General features: G+C 37.3%; 1 protein-coding gene across 1 annotated transcript in view; it reads left to right on the top strand.

Moving 5' to 3' along the window:
* ADGRG7 (adhesion G protein-coupled receptor G7) overlaps nucleotides 1–20283 on the top strand; it is a 55000-nt gene that overhangs the window by 16526 nt on the left and 18191 nt on the right. Inside the window, 5 exon segments of the mRNA XM_082392248.1 lie at nucleotides 7198–7544; nucleotides 8421–8517; nucleotides 14668–14823; nucleotides 16839–16917; nucleotides 16921–16992. Coding sequence (XP_082248374.1) covers nucleotides 7198–7544; nucleotides 8421–8517; nucleotides 14668–14823; nucleotides 16839–16917; nucleotides 16921–16992 — 751 coding nt within the window.

Below are 20283 nucleotides of genomic sequence, written 5' to 3' on the forward strand. Positions count from 1 at the left end.
AGCAAAAGTTAAGAGAATTCAGCACCACAAAACCAGCTTTACAACAAATGCTAAAGGAACTTCTCTAAGCAGGAAACACTAGAGAAGGGAAAGACCTACAATAACAAACCCAAAACAATCAAGAAAATGGTAAAAGGAACATACATATCGATAATTACCTTAAATGTAAGTAGATTAAATGCTCCAACCAAAAGACATAGACTGGCTGAATGGATACAAAAACAAGACCCGTATATATGCTGTCTACAAGAGACCCACTTCAGACCTAGGGACACATACAGATTGAAAGTGAGGGGATGGAAAAAGATATTCCTTGCAAATGGAAATCAAAAGAAAGCTGGAGTAGCAATTCTCATATCAGGCAAAATAGACTTTAAAATAAAGACTATTACAAGAGACAAAGAAGGACACTACAAAATGATCAGGGATCAATCCAAGAAAAAGATATAACAATTGTAAATATATATGCACCCAACATAGGAGCACCTCAATACATAAGGCAAATGCTAACAGCCATAAACAGGGAAATCAACAGTAACACAGTAATATTCGGGGACTTTAACACCCCACTTTTACCAATGGACAGATCATCCAAAATGAAAATAAATAAACACAAGCTTTAAATGATACATTAAATAAGATGGACTTAATTGATATTTATAGGACATTCTATCCAAAAACAACAGAATACACTTTCTTCTCAAGTGGTCATGGAACATTCTCCAGGATAGATCATATCTTGGGTCACAAATCAAGCCTTGGTAAATTTAAGAAAATTGAAATCATATGAAATATCTTTTCTGACCACAACGCTATGATACTAGATATCAATTACAGGAAAAAATCTGTAAAATACAAACACATGGAGGCCAAACAATACACTACTAAATAACCAAGAGATCACTGAAGAAATCAAAGAAGAAATAAAAAAAATACCTAGAAACAAATGACGATGAAAACACCACTACTCAGAACCTATGGGATGCAGCAAAAGCCATTCTAAGAGGGACGTTTACACCAATACAATCCTACCTCAAGAAACAAGAAACATCTCGGACTTCCCTAGTGGCACAGTGGTTAAGAATCTGCCTGCTGGTGCAGGGGATGTGGGTTAGAGCCCTAGTCTGGGAGGATCCCACATACTGTGGAGCAGCTAAGCCTGTGTGCCACAACTCCTGAGCCTGCGCTCTAGAGCCCGCGAGCCACAACTACTGAGCCTGTGTGCCATAACTGCCAAAGCCTGAATGCCTAGAGCTGGTGCTCCGCAACAAGAGAAGCCACCGCAATGAGAAGCCTGTGCACCGCAACAAAGAATAGCCCCTGCTTGCCGCAACTAGAGCTAGCCCGTGCACAGCAATGAAGACACAACATGGCCAAAAAAAAGAAGAAACAAACATCTCAAAAAACACCCTAACCTTACACCTAAAGCAAATAGAGAAAGAAAAACAGAAAACCCCTAAAGTTAGCAGAAGGAAAGAAATCATAAAGATCAGATCAGAAATAAATGAAAGAGAAATGAATGAAATGATAGCAAAGATCAGTAAAACTAAAAGCTGATTCTTTGAGAAGATAAAATTGATAAACCATTAGCCAAACTCATCAAGAAAAAAAGGGAGAAGACTCAAATCAATAGAATTAGAAATGAAAAAGGAGAAGTAACAACTGACACTGCAGAATTACAAAGAATCATGAGAGATTACTACAAGCAACTATATGCCAATAAAATGGACAACCTGGAAGAAATGGACAAATTCTTAGAAAAGCACAACCTTCTGAGACTGAACCAGGAAGAAATAGAAAATATAAACAGACCAATCACAAGCCCTGAAATTGAAACTGTGATTAAAAATCTTCCAACAAACAAAAGCCCATGACCAGATGGCTTCACAGGTGAATTCCATCAAACATTTAGAGAAAAGCTAACACCTATCCTTCTCAAACTCTTCCAAAATATAGCAGAGAGAGGAACACTCCCAAACTCATTCTACGAGGCCACCATCACCCAGATACCAAAACCAGACAAAGATGTCACAAAAGAAGAAAACTACCGGCCAATATCACTGATGACCATAGGTGCAAAAATCCTCAACAAAACACTAGCAAACAAAATCCAGCAGCACATTAAAAGGATCATACACCATAATCAAGTGGGGTTTATCCCAGGAATGCAAGGATTCTTCAATATATGCAAATCAATCAACGTGATACACCATATCAACAAATTGAAGGAGAAAAACCATATGATCATCTCAATACATGCAGAAAATGCTTTCAACAAAATTCAACACCCATTTATGATAAAAACCCTCCAGACAGTAGGCATAGAGGGAACTTACTTCAACATAATAAAGGCCATATATGACAAACCCACAGCCAACATTGTCCTCAATGGTGAAAAACTGAAACCATTTCCTCTAAGATCAGGAACAAGACAAGGTTGCCCACTCTCACCACTGTTATTCAACATAGTTTTGGAAGTTTTAGCCACAGCAATCAGAGAACAAAAAGAAATACAAATTGGAAAAGAAGTAAAGCTGTCACTCTTTGCAGATGAGATGATACTATACATAGAGAATCCTAAAGATGCTACCAGAAAACTACTAGAGCTAATCAATGAGTTTGGTAAAGTAGCAGGATACAAAATTAATGCACAGAAATCTCTTGCATCCCTATACACTAATGATGAAAAATCTGAAAGAGAAATTAAGGAAACGCTACCATTTACCATTGACACAAAAAGAATAAAATACCTAGGAATAAACCTACCTATGGAGACAAAAGACCCATATGCAGAAAACTATAAGACACTGATGAAAGAAATTAAAGATGATACAAACAGATGGAGAGATATACCAGATTCTTGGATTGGAAGAATCAACACTGTGAATATGACTATACTACCCAAAGCAATCTACAGATTCAATGCAATCCCTATCAAATTACCAATGGCATTTTTCACAGAATTAAAACAAAAAATTTCACAATTTGTATGGAAACACAAAAGACCCTGAATAGCCAAAGGAATCTTGAGAAAGAAAAACGGAGCTGGAGGAATCAGGCTCCCTGACTTCAGACTACACTACAAAGCTACAGTAGTCAAGACAGCATGGTACTGGGAGAAAAACAGAAATATAGATCAATGGAATGGGATAGAAAGCCCAGAGATAAACCCATGCACATATGGTCACCTTATTTTTGAAAAAGGAGGCAAGAATATACAATGGAGAAAAGACAGACTCTTCAATAAGTGGTGCTGGGAAAACTGGACAGCTACATGTAAAAGAATGAATTTAGAACACTCCCTAACACCATACACAAAAATAAACTCAAAATGGATTAAAGACCTAAATGGAAGGCCAGACACTATCAAACTCTTAGAGGAAAACATAGGCTGAATGCTCTATGACATAAATCACAGCAAGATCCTTTTTGACCCACCTCTTAGAGAAATGGAAATAGAAACAAAAATTAAAAAGTGGGACCTAATGAAACTTAAAAGCTTTTGCACAGCAAAGGAAACCATAAACAAGACAAAAAGACAACCCTCAGAATGGGAGAAAATATTTGCAAATGAAGCAACTGACAAAGGATTAATCTCCAAAATTTACAAGCAGCTCATGCAACTCAATATAAAAAAAACAAACAACCCAATCCAAAAATGGGCAGAAAACCTAAACAGACATTTCTCCAAAGAAGATATACAGATGGCCAACAAACACATGAAAGGATGCTCAACATCACTAATCATTAGAGAAATGCAAATCAAAACTACAGTGAGGTATCACCTCACACCGGCTAGAATGGGCATCATCAGAAAATCTACAAACAATGAATGCTGGAGAGGGTGTGGAGAAAAGGTAACCCTCTTGCACTGTTGGTGGGAATGTAAATTGATATAGCCACTATGGAGAACAGTATGGAGGTTCCTTAAAAAACAAAAATAGAACTACCATAAGACCCAGCAATCCCACTACTGGGCATATACCCTGAGAGAACCATAATTCAAAAAGAATCATGTACCACAATGTTCATTGCAGCTCTATTTACAATAGCCAGGACATGGAAGCCACCTAAGTGTCCATCGACAAATGAATGGATAAAGAAGATGTGGCACATATATACAATGGAATATTACTCAGCCATAAAAAGAAACGAAATTGATTTATTTGTAGTGAGGTGGATGGACCTAGAATCTGTCCTACAGAGTGAAGTAAGTCAGAAAGAGAAAAACAAATACCGTATGCTAACACATGTATATGGAAACTAAAAAAAAAATGTATTCTCACCTGGTTTTTCCTTGCAAACTCAAGATGTATCACAATGCTTCTTTCCTTCAGAATTATTTCTCTCTAATAAATTCCTTCACAACTGTTTTCTCAGATGTGTAGATTCAGGAATTTTTTGTTCTAAAGGTATTGCCATTTAAACATTTTTTCCTGAAGTTTTATTTAAAAAAATTAAAAGTCTATAGAAATGTTGAAAGAGACTAAGTGAACACCCAAATACCCTTCACCTGGATTCACCAGTTGTTAATATTTTGCTTTCTCTCTTTTCCTATTTTTTCCTGAAATTTTGAAAGTAAGTTGTAAACATCATGACTGTCATCTCCAAATTCTTCAAGCATGTATGGATCTCCTAAAAACAAGGGCACTCCTACATAGTATAATATTATTATCCTCACTCAGAATATTTAACTCAAGAATTTAACACTAATATGTTATCATGTTAATGTCCTTATTCAAATTTCTCCAGCTGTTCCAATTATGTCCATTTTAGCTGTTTCCCCCCCACCCCAATTTATTTAGTAATTGTGTCTCTTTAGTTGTCTTTAGCCTAGAATAATTCCTCTGCTTTTTAAATTTGTTTGTTTTGGTCTTTCATGACATTAAAACATTTGAAGTGTTCAAGTTAGTTATTTTATAGAAGGTAGAATATTCTACAATATAAAATTTCTCTGAAATTTTCCAATGATTAGATACAGGTTACATTTTTTTGATGAGAATTCTAATCATTAAGTCTTTTTCATTGTGGCACAGCAAGAAGTGCATGATGTCAGTTTGTCCCGTTTTTGCTGTGTCATTTGCTTCCTTGTTTAAAGTAGTGCCTGGTAGATTTCTGTACTGTAAAGTCTCAATTTTTTCCTTTGTAAATAATAGGCAATCCATGCAGTGAAACTTTGAGACTGTGTGAATATTCTTTTCCCCAACTTTTACTCAGTGGTTTTGGTATTCACTGATGATCCTAACTGGTATATATGATTACATTGGTGGGTGAATGATGGTCTCTAATCTATAATTCCTTCTATATTTAGTCACTATATTACTTTGGAAAGAAGTGTACTCTCCAGTGCAGCTGCAGGGAGTCCTTTCATGTTGTTTTTTCATGTTCCTGTCAGTCTATAAGTGTTTCCTTATTTAAGGCACAGCAAGATGGTCCAGGTACATCTTTCACTTTTTCTGCCCCATACTTAGAATAAGCCATTTGTCCAAAGAGCCAGAATTATTTTTGATTCTTTTCTTTACCTTTCACACTTAATGAGTCTCTTGCCCTTCGTTTAAAATTTTTACATTGAGTGTTTACTATGTGCCAAGCAACATGTGAGGAGGTAAATACAAAACTATGAACAAGACATATAAACTACCCTCTCCCTTGGAATTTACATTCTCGGGGGGAAGACAGACGTTGTACAAATATATACAGAAATAAATATATAATTACAAATTGTGGTAAGTGCCTTGAAGGAAAATTACATGCCATGTAATTATGTCTGTCATGTAAAGTGAAATGGCTCTTATATCTGTCTTTTCATTTGTAAAGACACTTGAACAGACAGTTATTTGGTTCCATGTGAATAAGTTGTGGTAGCTGCGTAACTATTGGTTTGGCCAAAAAGTTCATCTGGGTTTTTCTGTAAGATGGCAGGGAAAAACCAGAACGAACTTTTTGGCCAACCTGATAGTTTCTTTGCCTAAAATCTCACTCCTTCCAATTGTCATCATATTTTTGTGTGTGTGTGTGTCCTCTATCAACTTGTTTTTAGCAGTTTTGCTGTCACAGATAACATATATATTATATATTTCTGTGCATATAATAAAAATGCACAGAATATAGTAATATACAGAAGACCCGTTTGAAAATAGCCTATTTGAAAATAGCTTGTTCTCTCTGTAGATAATTTATGTTTGAAATTGGAGAAAAATTAAAAACGAACTTTACTTTTATATAAATGGATTCTTTTGAATGCTTTTTGCATTTCTGCTCATTAAACCTTTCAGAAGACTTAAAATAAAATTTTGAATTATCCGGAAAATCTCAACTAAAATATCATGAGGATGAACAGAATTCTGTTTTAATATAATCTTTTCATTCAGTGTGGGAATCCAAAGACTAAGAAGGACCATGGTGGAATGTTATGGTAGGACCATAAAGGATATATAATTAGCAAACAGATTTGTTCATCAAATTCTGAGACATTAGAAATAGAGAAGTTCTTGAAGATGTTAGAACTTTAAGCACATTAATAGTGAAATATTTATTTCAAGAGGCCTTATAATCTGAAAAATTCATAAGGATCTAGATGGTAGTGAATGGAAATTTTATAACTTTCTTTAATACAGGACTGTATACCATAATATACAGAGACCTGTGATATGTCATGAGTTTCAAAGAGAACTTGGTTCTACACCCACAAATTATATCTTCAGATGAAGGAACGGTCCTTGGGCATGTTTTACATTAGAAGACCTTGTTGTGGGCCATAGAAGTATAAACATATTGTGGATGCTAAGCACCACTGTCTGATGGATAAGTTGGCCCTGGCTGCCAGGCCTTCTGCTGCATTCTGTTGGTTATATCAAGTCACTGGACAGCCCTGGAGGGGGCTACACTGGGCATAAACTCCAGGAAGTAGAGTTCACAGGAGGGCATCTCTGGAAAACATCTATCACCTTGGATTAAAAGACAGGTTCAAGAAAGGGGGTATCAACATGTTTTCTCAAACTCACTTTGTGAGAATCAGGTAAGAAGAGAGAATGTTTGTCTGGTGTAGTTGGGAAGGTCCGTTTACCAGCTGGCCCACTGGGCTATGAGCTAGATTTACAGTGGGTAATAATATTCTTTTGTTCCCTCATGATTTCACTGGAGTTTATTTTTTGTAGTTGTTTTGTTTATTAATTATATTTATTTATTTATCTTCAGGAAAGTCAGAAAAACCTCAGTAACCTGGGTATTGGTCAATCTGTGCACATCAATGTTGATTTTCAACCTCCTCTTTGTGTTTGGAATCGAAAACTCCAATAAGAACTTAAAGACAAGTCATAGTGACACTGATAATACTGACTTGAGTAATAATGAAATGTCCAGACAAGACACCGTTGTCATCTTGAATCCCACATGCACTGCGATTGCTATCTTGCTGCACTATTTTGTGTTAGTGACATTTACCTGGATGGGACTCAGTGCTGCCCAGCTCTATTTCCTTCTTATTAGGACCATGAAGCCTCTTCCTCAGCATTTCATTCTTTTCATCTCTTTAATTGGATGGGGTAAGTGTTTGCTTCTCCACTTACTCAGGAATTTAATTTTGTTGAAATCATTTAATTTAAACAAACACCGATTGAAGACCTAATAGTACAAGGCCTTGTGGTAGGGGAGATGGAAAATCCAGCAATCACTAGGAGTGCCTTCTGTCTAGTGAAGGAGTGTCTTCTCCTGTGAAGAAGGCAGATGTGATCAAGGCAGCTATACTATATACATCATGAGCTAACTTCAAGATGTTCATTTCCTTTAACATCTCTATTTATTTGACTTGAGATTTAGACCACATATAAACTTCCTAGCTACTTTATTTTTTTTTTTTTGTAAATTAACTTTCTTTTTTTTTTAATTTTATTTTATTTTTTAAAATACAGCAGCTTCTTATTAGTTATCTATGTTATGCATATTAGTGTATATATGTCAATCCCAATTTCCCAATTCATCCCACCACCCCGCTGACCCTGCTTTTCCTAGCTACTTTAAAAGAAATGTTTCAAGACAATCAGAGTGACTCTTTTAAGAAAAATAACTTGAAAAATTTAATGAGTTCCAGCAAAGGAGAGTTGTTTTCACGTTACCTAAATTTAAATTTATTCAAGTGAAAGAGGAATTAGACCATTTAAGAGTGGAAATTGTGGTAAGAGTTACAAAGAAATCAGAAATAGTATAGGATTGATATGTATAGCCAACACTGATAGGGAAAAGAAAACACAGAAAAACTATGTGCACTGTTGACCTACATCTGTAGGATCATTTAGTACATTGTCTATAGTGGAAAGAACAATGCATCCTGAAAAAGGTCAGGTGTATAATTCATTCATGTTCCTTTATAATTAATCCCAGTCTTGGGTAAATTATTAATTCTGTGACTCTTTATCACATAGGAGTCCCGGCTATAGTGGTAGCTGTGACAGTGGGAATTATTTATTCTCAGAATGGGAATAATTCACAGTGGGAGTTAGACTACCGGCGAGAGGAAATGTAAGTTTATATTTTTTTAAATGTCCATTTCTTTAATATGAGTGTAACTATTCAGTGACATTGAGTCCAAGTGTCACTGTAATATGCATCTCACTTTATAATTGTCATATTATAACTGGTATTTCAAATTCTCAAAGAACACATTGTATTTTAAATATGGTGACATGAAAATTTCCTATGATAAACCCTTTCGTAAAGCAAGTAATTGTCTTCTAAATTTATAAATGTGAACTTTTTTAATATTAAATTTGTCTTCTTTGATTAAGTCTGAAAATCACAGGACACAGGAAGTGTGATCCTTAGTAACCCCTTATCTTAGTTTTCTCATCTAGAAAATGGGAATAACAATAATAGTAATACCTGCTCTGGGGTTACTATGAAGGGTCAAGCAAGTGTGAAAACATTTTCACACTTGAAACTGTTTGAAGCGCAGTATCCATGCTTATGAACCAATTCTATGTTGATATGATTATAATGAGTATTTCATGATGATTTATCACCCATAAATTCTCCCTGTGACTCCAGCGTGAAAAATTAACTGTCAATAATGGAAGTACCTGAATGCATGGTATTTGCCTTCCATGTGGGGAGAGTAAGAAAGCGGGGCTGAACTCTATGTGTATTTCTGCTACCAAATGGCAACTGCTCTTTAATTTATCTTCCCTTCTTATTTTATAAATTCAACCATTCTGATCCCTGGATTCCGCCTTAAGTCCCAAACCAACTCAAATCAAAACAAAACTCTTGGAAATGTGCAAGTATACCCAAGGGAAGGCTGTGGTGTCAGAGTGCTTACCTATTTCCAGGGCTGACCGTGACCAAGTGTAGAATGGGGAGCTACCTGCCTGGCTTGATTTTAGGAGCCATATACTCTAGGCACTATTTTCTCTGTTTAATTGGGATTAAATATCTTTTAATGAATTTTAAAATTTTAATTGCACAATTAGATATCAGGAGTAAAATGCAAATATCTCATGGGAGAGGTAATTCACCTCAAATTGCATTATTATTAATTTCCTATCCTAACCCAGCCACAGGGCTAGACCTACTCCTACAGAAGTCTTCGGTAGAAAGAAGCCTGCTGTCTTAAATTTATTCACACCAAGATGTAAATAATTGAGAGCAGATTCTTTCCTGAGTACAGTATTAGATGTTAGGGAAGACACTAGGCAACTGATAGTAAGAGTTGGGAAGGGGGGAAAGGATGTGTAACATGAATATCAGCTACATCTTGGACCCTTATCCCCCACTTTCCACCCTATACACACACATCAAGGCTCACATTTCTTCAGGATATATTTAGAAAGAGGAGGGACTTTTTTGGGTTTTCTTGAGTTATCTTCCCAGAAGTTGCTCCTCAATATATCATACTCCCTGTCCCCCCACCATGGCTCCCAGTTCTGCCGGTCACACCCGAAACCCCTAACCCAGTTCCCTTGATGTACTGCTATCTCTGCCAGGACCCAATTAAGGGGCGACTGCAGGGCAGGCCACACTCCTATTTAATGCTCTATCCCCCAAATCTCTGTCCCACCATATAGGCTGTTTCAGACTTCCCTGAAGGGTTGAGGTAACCATTGGGAAATTATAATGCATGAGGAAGAATTTTCTGGAAGCATATGCTATATCTTCTACAGCTGTCTTTTCCCATGTTTCATGACAGAATCACCAAGGAGTTAAATGCTTCATCTGAGGTTCACCTATGATGCTCTCCAGACCTCAGGTTCATATCTGTTTGTCAGATGCAGCCTTGACCTTGTGACTCTCCAATCTCAATTCTAGAAATCCCACTCCTACAAGGGTTAGTCTGCATGGAGGTTCCATCTGTCTCCTCAGCAGTCTATTTTTCAAAATCTGGGTGATTAGATTCAGAATAACTAGGAAGAGGCTCATGAGAACAAATCCAGCGTGACTATCTCTCCAAGTAATACAAAGGACGGAGGAGGTGAGGAGGTGTCCCTTCCTAGTGCACACCTCCTCATGGCCACAGGCATCCAAGCCTGTTTCCCATCCAGGTCTCCCCATCTGTGTGAGGTAACTGAGGAACCTTACAGACATTTGTATGCATACACACACAGATCTATAGTACAAATAGTAATACTTAGAAATTGTGTTGTCTAAAGTTTAAATAACTCATACAGATAAAGATAAATATTTGTCTAAATTGTTTCATAATTTGCAAGTCTGTCTTTATCTGATAGAGTTAGATATGCACTTTCTTTCTCTATCCTGTCCTCCCCTTTTAAACTGCTGGGAAATCAGCTCTTAACCTTATGGGGGTTCCCTTGTGTGTTGTTTGTCATTTTTCCCTTGCTGCTTTCAATAATTTTTCTTTGTCTTTAATTTTTGCCAGTTTGATTAATGTGTGTCTCGGCATGTTTATCCCTGGGTTTATCCTGTATGGGACTCTCTGTGCTTCCTGGACTCAGGTGGCTATTTCCTTTCGCATGTTAGGGAAGTTTTCGACTATAATCTTTTCAAATATTTTCTCTGGTCCTTTCTCTCTCTCTTCTCCTTCTGGGACCCCTATAATGTGAATGTTGGTGCGTTTGTTGTCCCAGAGGTCTCTTAGGCTGTCTTCATTTCTTTTCATTCTTTTTTCTTTATTCTGTTCTGCGGCAGTGATTTCCACCATTCTGGCTTCCAGGTCACTAATCCATTCTTCTGTCTCAGTTATTCTGCTATTGATTCCTTCTAGTGTATTTTTCAATTCAGTTATTGTATTGTTCATCTCTGTTTGTTTGTTCTTCAATTCTTCTAGGTTTTGTTAAACGTTTCTTGCATTTCCTCGATTCTTTCCTCCATCCTTTTTCCGAGGTCCTGGATCATCTTCACTATCATTATTCTGAATTCTTTTTCTGGAAGGTTGCCTATCTCCACTTCATTTAGTTGCTGTTCTGGGGTTTTATCTTGTTCCTTCATCTAGGACATAATCCTCTGCCTTTTCATTTTGTCTGTCTTTCTGTGATTGTGGTTTTTGTTCTGCAGGCTGCAGGATTGTAGTTCTTCTTGCTTCTGCTCTCTGCCCTCTGGTGGATGAGGCTGTCTAAGAGGCTTGTGCAAGCTTCGTGATGGGAGGGACTGGTGGTAGGTAGAGCTGGGTGTTGCTCTGGTGGGCAGAGCTCAGTAAAACTTTAATCCATTTGTCTGCTGAAGGGTGGGGCTGTATTCTCTCCCTGTTGGTCATTGGGCCTGAGGCGACCCAGCACTGGAGCCTACAGGCTCTTTGGTGGGGCTAATGGTGGACTTTGGGAGGGCTCACACCAAGGAGTACTTCCCAGAACTTCTACTGCCAGTGTCCTTGTCCCCATGGGGGGCCACAGCCACCCCCTGCCTCTGCAGGAGACCCTCCAACACTAGCAGGTAGGTTGGTTCAGTCTCCTATGGAGTCACTGCTCCTTCCCCCTGGGTCCTGGTGTGTACAAGATTTTGTGTGTGCCCTCCAAGAGTGAAGTCTCTGTTTCCCCCAGTCCTGTTGAAGTCCTGCAGTCAAGTCCTGCCTGACTGCAAAGTCCAATTCTCTGGGGATTCCTCCTCCCGTTGCTGGACCCCCAGGTTGGGAAGCCTGATGTGGGGCTCAGAACCTTCACTCCAGTGGGTGGACTTCTGTGGTATAATTGTTCTCCAGTTTGTGAGTCGCCCACGCAATGGTTATGGGATTTGATTTTATTGTGATTGTGCCCCTCCTATCATCTTATTGTGGCTTCTCCTTTGTCTTTGAATGTGGGGTATCTTTTTTGGTGAGTTCCAGTGTTTTCCTGTAGATGATTGTTCAGCAGTTCGTTGTGATTCTGGTGCTCTTGCAAGAAGGAGTGAGTGCACCTCCTTCTACTCCACCATCTTGAACCAATCTCCTCCTTTTCATTTTTAAAATTCATTACAGAGATCTGAAATCATCCCAATTTCCTTCTAGGTCATTCAGATTAGAAATATGATTTCTAATAATTTAAATTGTAACAACATTCCAATGCAAAACAGCTTAGAAATCCTTCGGCATGTATAATAATGGTGTTTACCTACAAGGGAAAGAAAACAGACATTAATTGATTGCCAAATATATACCAGGGCTTCTCACATTATTTTGTTAATACCCTACTGCCTACCTGATACCTTCACTTGGCTGGACAAGTGATGGGACGTCTCCTGGTCTTCCCTCCCAAACCTGCTCTTCTCATCATCTTCCCCAACTCAGTTGACAGTAATTCCATCCTTCCAGATACTCAAGCCAAAGATTTGGAGTCACTCTTAACTCTCCTATATCTCCCATCTAACCTATCAATAAATCCTTTTGCTTTACTTTTTAAAAATATATATATTTATTTATTTGGCTGCGCTGGGTCTTAGTTGCAGCACGCGGGATCTTCATTATGGCATGAGTGATCTTAGTTGAATCTTTAGTTGCCACATGCAGGCTTTTAGTCATGGCATGTGGGATCTAGTTTCCTGACGAGGGATCGAACCCAGGCCCCCTGCATTGGGAGCGTGGAGTATTAACCACTGGACCACCAGGGAAGTCCCCTTTTGTTTTACTTCTAAACATATCTGGAATCAGACTATTTCTCAACATCTCCTCTCCCTGGTTCCAAGCCACCTGATTGTTGCAGTAGACCCCTAGCTGATTTCCTCCTTTGGCATGTGCTCTTCTTTTATCCCTGCATCTAGCTAAAGTAATACTTTTAAAACTAAAGACAGAGCATGTTAAGTTTCTCCTCCTTGCCAAGAGTACATGCAGTCACCTATAAAGCCCTGACATAATTTGCATCTTTTTACTAATCCCATCTACTTACATACTCTGTTCTAGCCACACTGGCCTCTTGGCTTAAGCTCTCAACTCAGAGCCTTTGCACTTGCTGTTCCCTCTGCCTAGAACACCCTTCCCCCCATCTACTTCAGATCTTTACTCAAATATTTTTTTCCATAAGGGTTTTCCTGACCACTCTATTTAAAATGAAACATTTCCTCCCCTGGTCCCCCAGGCATACACACAGACACACAGACACACTTATACATATACATAGTAATACCTACCCTCATTACCTGCTTTATTTTTCTTCACAGCACTTGTTAACTTCTGTTATAGTATATATCTTATTAACTCATTAGTTTTATTTATTTTCTGCATTAGAATAAATTCACTAAAGAAAGGCATTTTGGTTTTTCATTCACTGCTAATATCTTGGTATCTAGAACAATGTCTGGCACATAGCATGTACTCTGTAAATACTTATTAAATGAATGAATTTATTCTTACAACAATGCCAGGAAATGATTACTACACTTCACAGATGAGAAAAAAAATACCACCAAAACTACCACCAACAATAACAAAAAGACAAAAACAAAAACAGACGCAATGAGGTTAAAGAACTATTCAAATATTTTTTAAACATTAAACTTTAAAAAATGCCTATTAATAAGAGACAGTTTAAATAATTTATGGTATAATGAAATAATGGAATAATATGCAGCCATAAAAAATCATGAGGATAATCTTTATATTCTGATATGGAATGATCTCCAAGATGTGTTTTTAAGTAAGGTATAGAAGTATCATGTTATCCTTTGCTTCAAAATCAGGAAAAAAATATACATTTGCTGGTGTATGCATAGTCTGAATCTGGAAGAATACACAAGAAACATTGAATACCACTGGAGATAAAAACTAGGTGACTAGGGATAGTTGTAGGAGGGGTCTTGTCTCTCTATGATGATTTGTACCTTTAAAATTTTGAGCCATTTGAGTGTGCTACATAGTCAAAAAGAAAATTAAACAGTAACTTAACTAAAGTCAGAAACCTAGTAAGTGACAGACAGTGACATTTATATTCAGGACTGCCTAACTCAAAAGCCCACTTTCTTTCCGCTAGCCCATACTGTCTCACAGAGAAATTTGGCAGAATCAATGCATTTAATTTTTCTACTTGGTTGAATTCTTAAAAATCATCTCCAATATATAGAAGGCAAAGAGATATTGACTTTTAGCAAGTCTTTCAGTCGAGTGAATGTCAATGGTGTGAACAGCATAGAGAAGAGTTTGTATACCTTTCTTTCTGCTGAAATCATTTCTTTTCTCTGCTTTCTTAGTCTGCTGAAATCATTTCTTTTCTCTGCTTTCTTAGTCTGCTGAAATCATTTCTTTTCTCTCCACAGCTGCTGGCTGGCAACTCAAGAAAGCAGTGGTTTGATAACAAGTCCATTGTTGTGGTCATTCATCATACCTATGATCATTATCCTCATCAGCAATGTTGTTATATTTATTGTCATTGTAGTCAAAGTGCTGTGGAAGAATAATCAGAATCTGAAGAGGTAAGGTTCCCAATGAATCAGAAGCTGGAAGGCATGGCTCATCTAGCACTAAATATAGCACAGGAATACATCCACAGCTCCTAGAAAAGTTTTCAGATTTGGGGGAAATGGCAAGGATATGTGGTTTGCAGGACAGATTTTCTCTTAAACTTTGTCTCAGAAGGTGGATCTTCTCATCTTCCAACATCAAGACTACAATGTGAGTCTATTGCATTACCTAAGATACTTTTGTGCTGTATGAGCCCAACTAAAAACCCAACCCAAAGACATCAAGAAAAAACATTTATCCCCCAATCCCAAATATTCATGAAATCAGATTTGAATAATTAAAAATATGAGAGGGTTGTGAGTAGATGCTGGCAACTGTATTTTCATTTTAGAAACTAGTAACTGTAGGTTATATTTTACATGTGTTACCTGAATCACATAATAGCTTTAAATTTTTAAAAATTAGTTGCAAACATATAAAAATTGGAACATCGGGCAACATTGGGCCCACATTCCCTGCAGATGGGGCGTGTGCTCTCTGGTTTATCAGTTCCCATGTGAACTGCTTCTTTCCTCTCCGTAACTTTTCTGACCCCAATAAGCATTTTCATTGTCATCACTAATATACAGAAAGAGCTTTCAGTTGGAGAGACAAAGAACAGAAACTATTAAACACATACACTCCCGCCAACTCCACATCCCACAGCATGAATTGGTTAGAACACAGTGTTAATGAGGCTGTGAATTCAGGCTTAATTCTACAAGACTCTTCTTAACTCAAGTAGACTTACTGTAAGTACATCTGTGAACTTTGTTGGTCGCCATATAGGTCCATTTTGAATGAACAGATGGGTGAAAACAGCCATCATTAGTGGGAATGTAATCTTAAACGTGTACTTTACCAATCAAGAGTATCATCTTTCCTATATGGATGATAACCCATATTGAGGGGAAATGTGGAGAAAAGACTATCACTGATAATCATTCAAACCTATGTTTTCTTAACAATGCAGAAAAACCTTGGTGAAGTCTTGTTAGCCTAATTGTAAGTTAAGTTATATTTCTTTTATACAAAGCAATATCATTTTGGCCACAGACATCAAAAAAATTTGTAATGTTTCAAAATTTTGACTGGTAGCTCATGGTTCTTAAATTAGCTAAGTTACAGTGAAGAGCAGGTTACAATTTAATTGTTTAACAAATTTTCTTCTATGTATCAGTTAGCTTTTGCTGTGTAACAAATTACCCCCAAATTCAATGGCTTAGAATGATAAATATTTATTACTTGTCATAAGTTTGAGTGTTGATCATGTAGTTGTTTTGGTTTTAGCTGGCTTGAATGCTGGTAGATAATTTAGGATGAATCACTTTCATGTCTGATGGTTGGTGGTTGGTTGGTATTGAATGGGAACTGCTCAGTTGGGAAAGCTCATCTCTGCTGCATGTGGTCTCTCTTTTAACATAGTACTCTCAGGGTTCCAAAGAGCAATAAGAAAAGACACGCTCTGATGAGTGGAATGCTCTCAAGCCTTTGTTTGTGGAACAAATGCTAATGTCCCTCTGGTCAAAGTAAGTCATATGGCCAAGCTCAGGTTCCAGGGATATAGACTTAGCATGACAGGGAAGTAGGTCACTCTGTGCTTTAATAACTTTTCATTCTGATATCAACTTATGGCATGGGACGGTCCCAGATGCCCAAAAAAGGAATTACTGATCCAGTAGTTATAATCGCTAAAATCAAATTCAGTTCCAAAGAAAAAGTTAATTCTATGTGAAATTAACCTGCAGTAGTATTTAAGGAACTGTTTATGCCTGAGCTTTTAAGCAGATATCACTGTCTTCCTCCCTTCCTTCCTTCCTCTCTTTTATTCAGAGTGACATAGGTTTTTCCACCTGAGGCATAATATTGTTTAATGAACAGTGTATATGTACAGCTGAATACATATTTTCAGTAGGAGGGTAACAATGATATTAGTAAGTAAAAACCTGAATGAACCATATTTCCTTTCTTGTTTTCTCTTACTTAGCACAAAGGTTTCAATCCTAAAGAAGTTTCTTAGCACGTTATCTGTTGCAGTCATTTTTGGAGTTACCTGGATTCTGGCATAGTTAATGCTAATTGATATTGATGGCATCAGGGTCACCTTCAGCTACTTATTCTGCCTTTTCAACACTACTCAGGTATGGTGTGGAATAGTCTGAAAGTAGCAGACTATGGAGTGGCGGAGATGATATCACCTGGACCAAAGTTTTCTTATCTTAAAACACCCTGAAGGTCATTGCTTAGTTACTTTTGGGTGACTCTATTTTTAATACACTTTGAGGAAAGGGGAAGAAAAATTTTTTTATGACTTACCTACTATATCCTTTCCTGGACTAGAGTTCATGGAACATAATTGCTATGGGGTTGGCCAATGTTAGTCCCTCTTCTCTGAGCAGAAGAGATTTTGTTGAGCAGCTAGCTTGGGAGGCACCTCCTTTGCCTTTCTGCCATACAGCAGGTTCACAGCACCTCACCGTGGTTATATGGTCAATGTTACAGTGATCCCTGGAGCTTGGACCCCTGTGGGGTTGGCTTAATTTTTTCTTTCTCTCTTTTTTGAAATGTTATGATTATTTATCTTATTTTTAAAAAAACTTTATTGAGGAATAATTGGGAATAATTGCCAACTATAACTGTATATTTTAAAATGGACAACTTGATGATTTGATACACATATACATATAGAATGATCAAAATAACACATCCATCACTTTACATAGTTAATTTTTTTTCTTTTTATTTTTTTATTAAAGTATAGTGGAAGTATAGTTGATTTACAATGCCGTGTTAGTTTCCGGTGTACAGCAAAGTGATTCCGTTTTTTATATAAATATATATATATCTATACTTTTACACATGCTTTTCGATTATAGGTTATTACAAGATATTGAGCATAGTTCCCTGTGCTATACAGTAGGTCCTTGCTGGTTACCTATTTTTTTTTTTTTTTGGCTGCATTGCATCTTTGTTGCTGTATGCGGGCTTCCTCTAGTTGCGGAGAGCAGGGGCTACTCTTCGTTGCGGTGCTTGGGCTTCTCATTGTGGTGGCTTCTCTTGTTGCAGAGCATGGGCTCTAGGCACACGGGCTTCAGTAGTTGTGGCTCCTGGGCTTAGCTGCTCCACGGCATGTGCGGTCTTCCTGGACCAGGGATCGAACCCGTGTCCCCTGCATTGGCAGGCGGATTCTTAACCACTGCGCCACCAGGGAAGTCCCTGGTTACCTATTTTTTATATGGTAGTGTGTACATGTTAATCCCAAACACTTAATTTATCTCCCCCAATCCTGTTATCCCCTTTGGTAACTATAGGTTTGTTTTCTATGTCTGTGGGTCTATTTATGTTTTGTAAATAAGTTCATTTGTATTATTTTTAAAGACATAGTTAAATTTTTTTGTGTGTGTATGGTGAGAATGCTTAACTACTCAGTAACATTTAAGTACATGACACCATATTACCAACTATAGTCACCATGTTGTACATTGGGTTCTTATTCTTCTTATAGTTGAAAACTTTGTACTCTTTGACCTATACTACCCCATTTACCTCTCCCCCCAGCCCCTGGCAACTACCATTCTACTTTCTGTTTCTATGAAATTGGCTTAAAAAAATTCCACATGTAACTGATACCATATGTATTTGTCATTCTTGTCTGGCTTATATCAATTAGCGTAATGCCCTCCAGGCTCATCTATGTTGTCACAGATGGCAGGATTTCCTTCTTTTTTATGGCTGAATAATATTCCATTGCAATTATCTACCATGCATTTTCTTTACACATTCATTCATCAAAGGACATTTAGGTTGTTTCCATATCTTGGCTATTGTGAATAATGCTGCAGTGAACATGGGTATGCAGTTTTCCCCTCAAGATAATGATTTCAACCTTTAGGATGGTATTTTCAAATTTTAGGATAGATATTTCTGTGAAAAATACCATTGGAATTTTGGTAGGATTGCACTGAATCTTTAGATTACTTTGGGTAGTATGGAAATTTTCACAATATTAATTTTTCCAATCCAAGAACACAGATACCTTTCCATTGATTTCTGTCTTCTTCAGTCTTTTTCATCAGTGTCATAGCTTTCAGTGTATAGATTTTTCCTTGGTTAAACTTATTTCTAAATATTTCATTGTTTTTTATACTATTGTAAGTGGGATTGATTTCTTAATTTCTTTTTCAGGTAGTTTGTTGTTAGTGTATAGAAATGCAAATGATTTCTTTTTCTTTTTTTTAAAAATCTTGGTTGGAGTATAATTGCTCTACAGTGGTGTGTTAGTTTCTGCTTTATAACACAGTGCATCAGCCATACATATATATTCATATATCCCCATATCTCCTCCCTCTCGCGTCTCCCTCCCACCCTCCCTATCCCATTCCTCTAGGTGGTCACAAAGCACCGAGCTGATCTCCCTGTGCTATGTAAAATGTATTTATTTTACATTTGGTAGTGTATATATGTCCATGCCACACTCTCATTTCGTCCCAGCTTACCCTTCCCCCTCCCTGTGTCCTCAAGTCTATTCTCTACATCTGCGTCTTTATTCCTGTCCTGCCCCTAGGTTCTTCAGAACCTTTTTTTTTTTTTTTTAGATTCCATATATATGTGTTAGCACATGGTATTTGTTTTTCTCTTTCTGACTTACTTCACTCTGTATGACAGACTCTAGGTCCATCCACCTCACTACAAATAACTCGATTTTGTTTATTTTTATGGCTGAGTAATATTCCATTGTATATATGTGCCACATCTTCTTTATCCATTCATCTGTCGATGGACACTTAGGTGGCTTCCATGTCCTGGCTATTGTAAATAGAGCTGCAATGAACATTGTAGTACATGACTTTTTTTGAATTATGGTTTTCTCAGGGTATATGCCCAGTGGTGGGATTGCTGGGTCGTATGGTAGTTCTATTTTTAGTTTTTTAAGGAACCTCCATACTGTTCTCCATAGTGGCTGTATCAACTTACATCCCCACCAACAGTGCAAGAGGGTTCCCTTTTCTCCACACGCTCTCCAGCATTTATTGTTTGTAGATTTTTTGATGATGGCCATTCTGACCTGTGTGAGGTGATACCTCATTGTAGTTTTGATTTGCATTTCTCTAATGATTAGTGATGTTGAGCATCCTTTCATCTGTTTGTTGGCAATCTGTATATCTTCTTTGGAGAAATGTCTACTTAGATCTTCTGCCCATTTGTGGATTGAGTTGTTTGTTTTTTTGATATTGAGCTACATGAGCTGCTTGTAAATTTTGGGGATTAATCTTTTGTCAATTGCTTTGTTTGCAAATATTTTCTCCCATTCTGACGGTTGTCTTTTTGTCTTGTTTATAGTTTCCTTTGCTGTGCAGAAGGTTTTAAGTTTCATTAGGTCCCATTTGTTTATTTTTGTTTTTATTTCCATTACTCTAGGAGGTGGGTCAAAA

This window comes from Balaenoptera borealis (assembly GCF_965194805.1).
Source record: "Balaenoptera borealis genome assembly, chromosome: 5".
Lineage (NCBI taxonomy): Eukaryota > Metazoa > Chordata > Mammalia > Artiodactyla > Balaenopteridae > Balaenoptera > Balaenoptera borealis.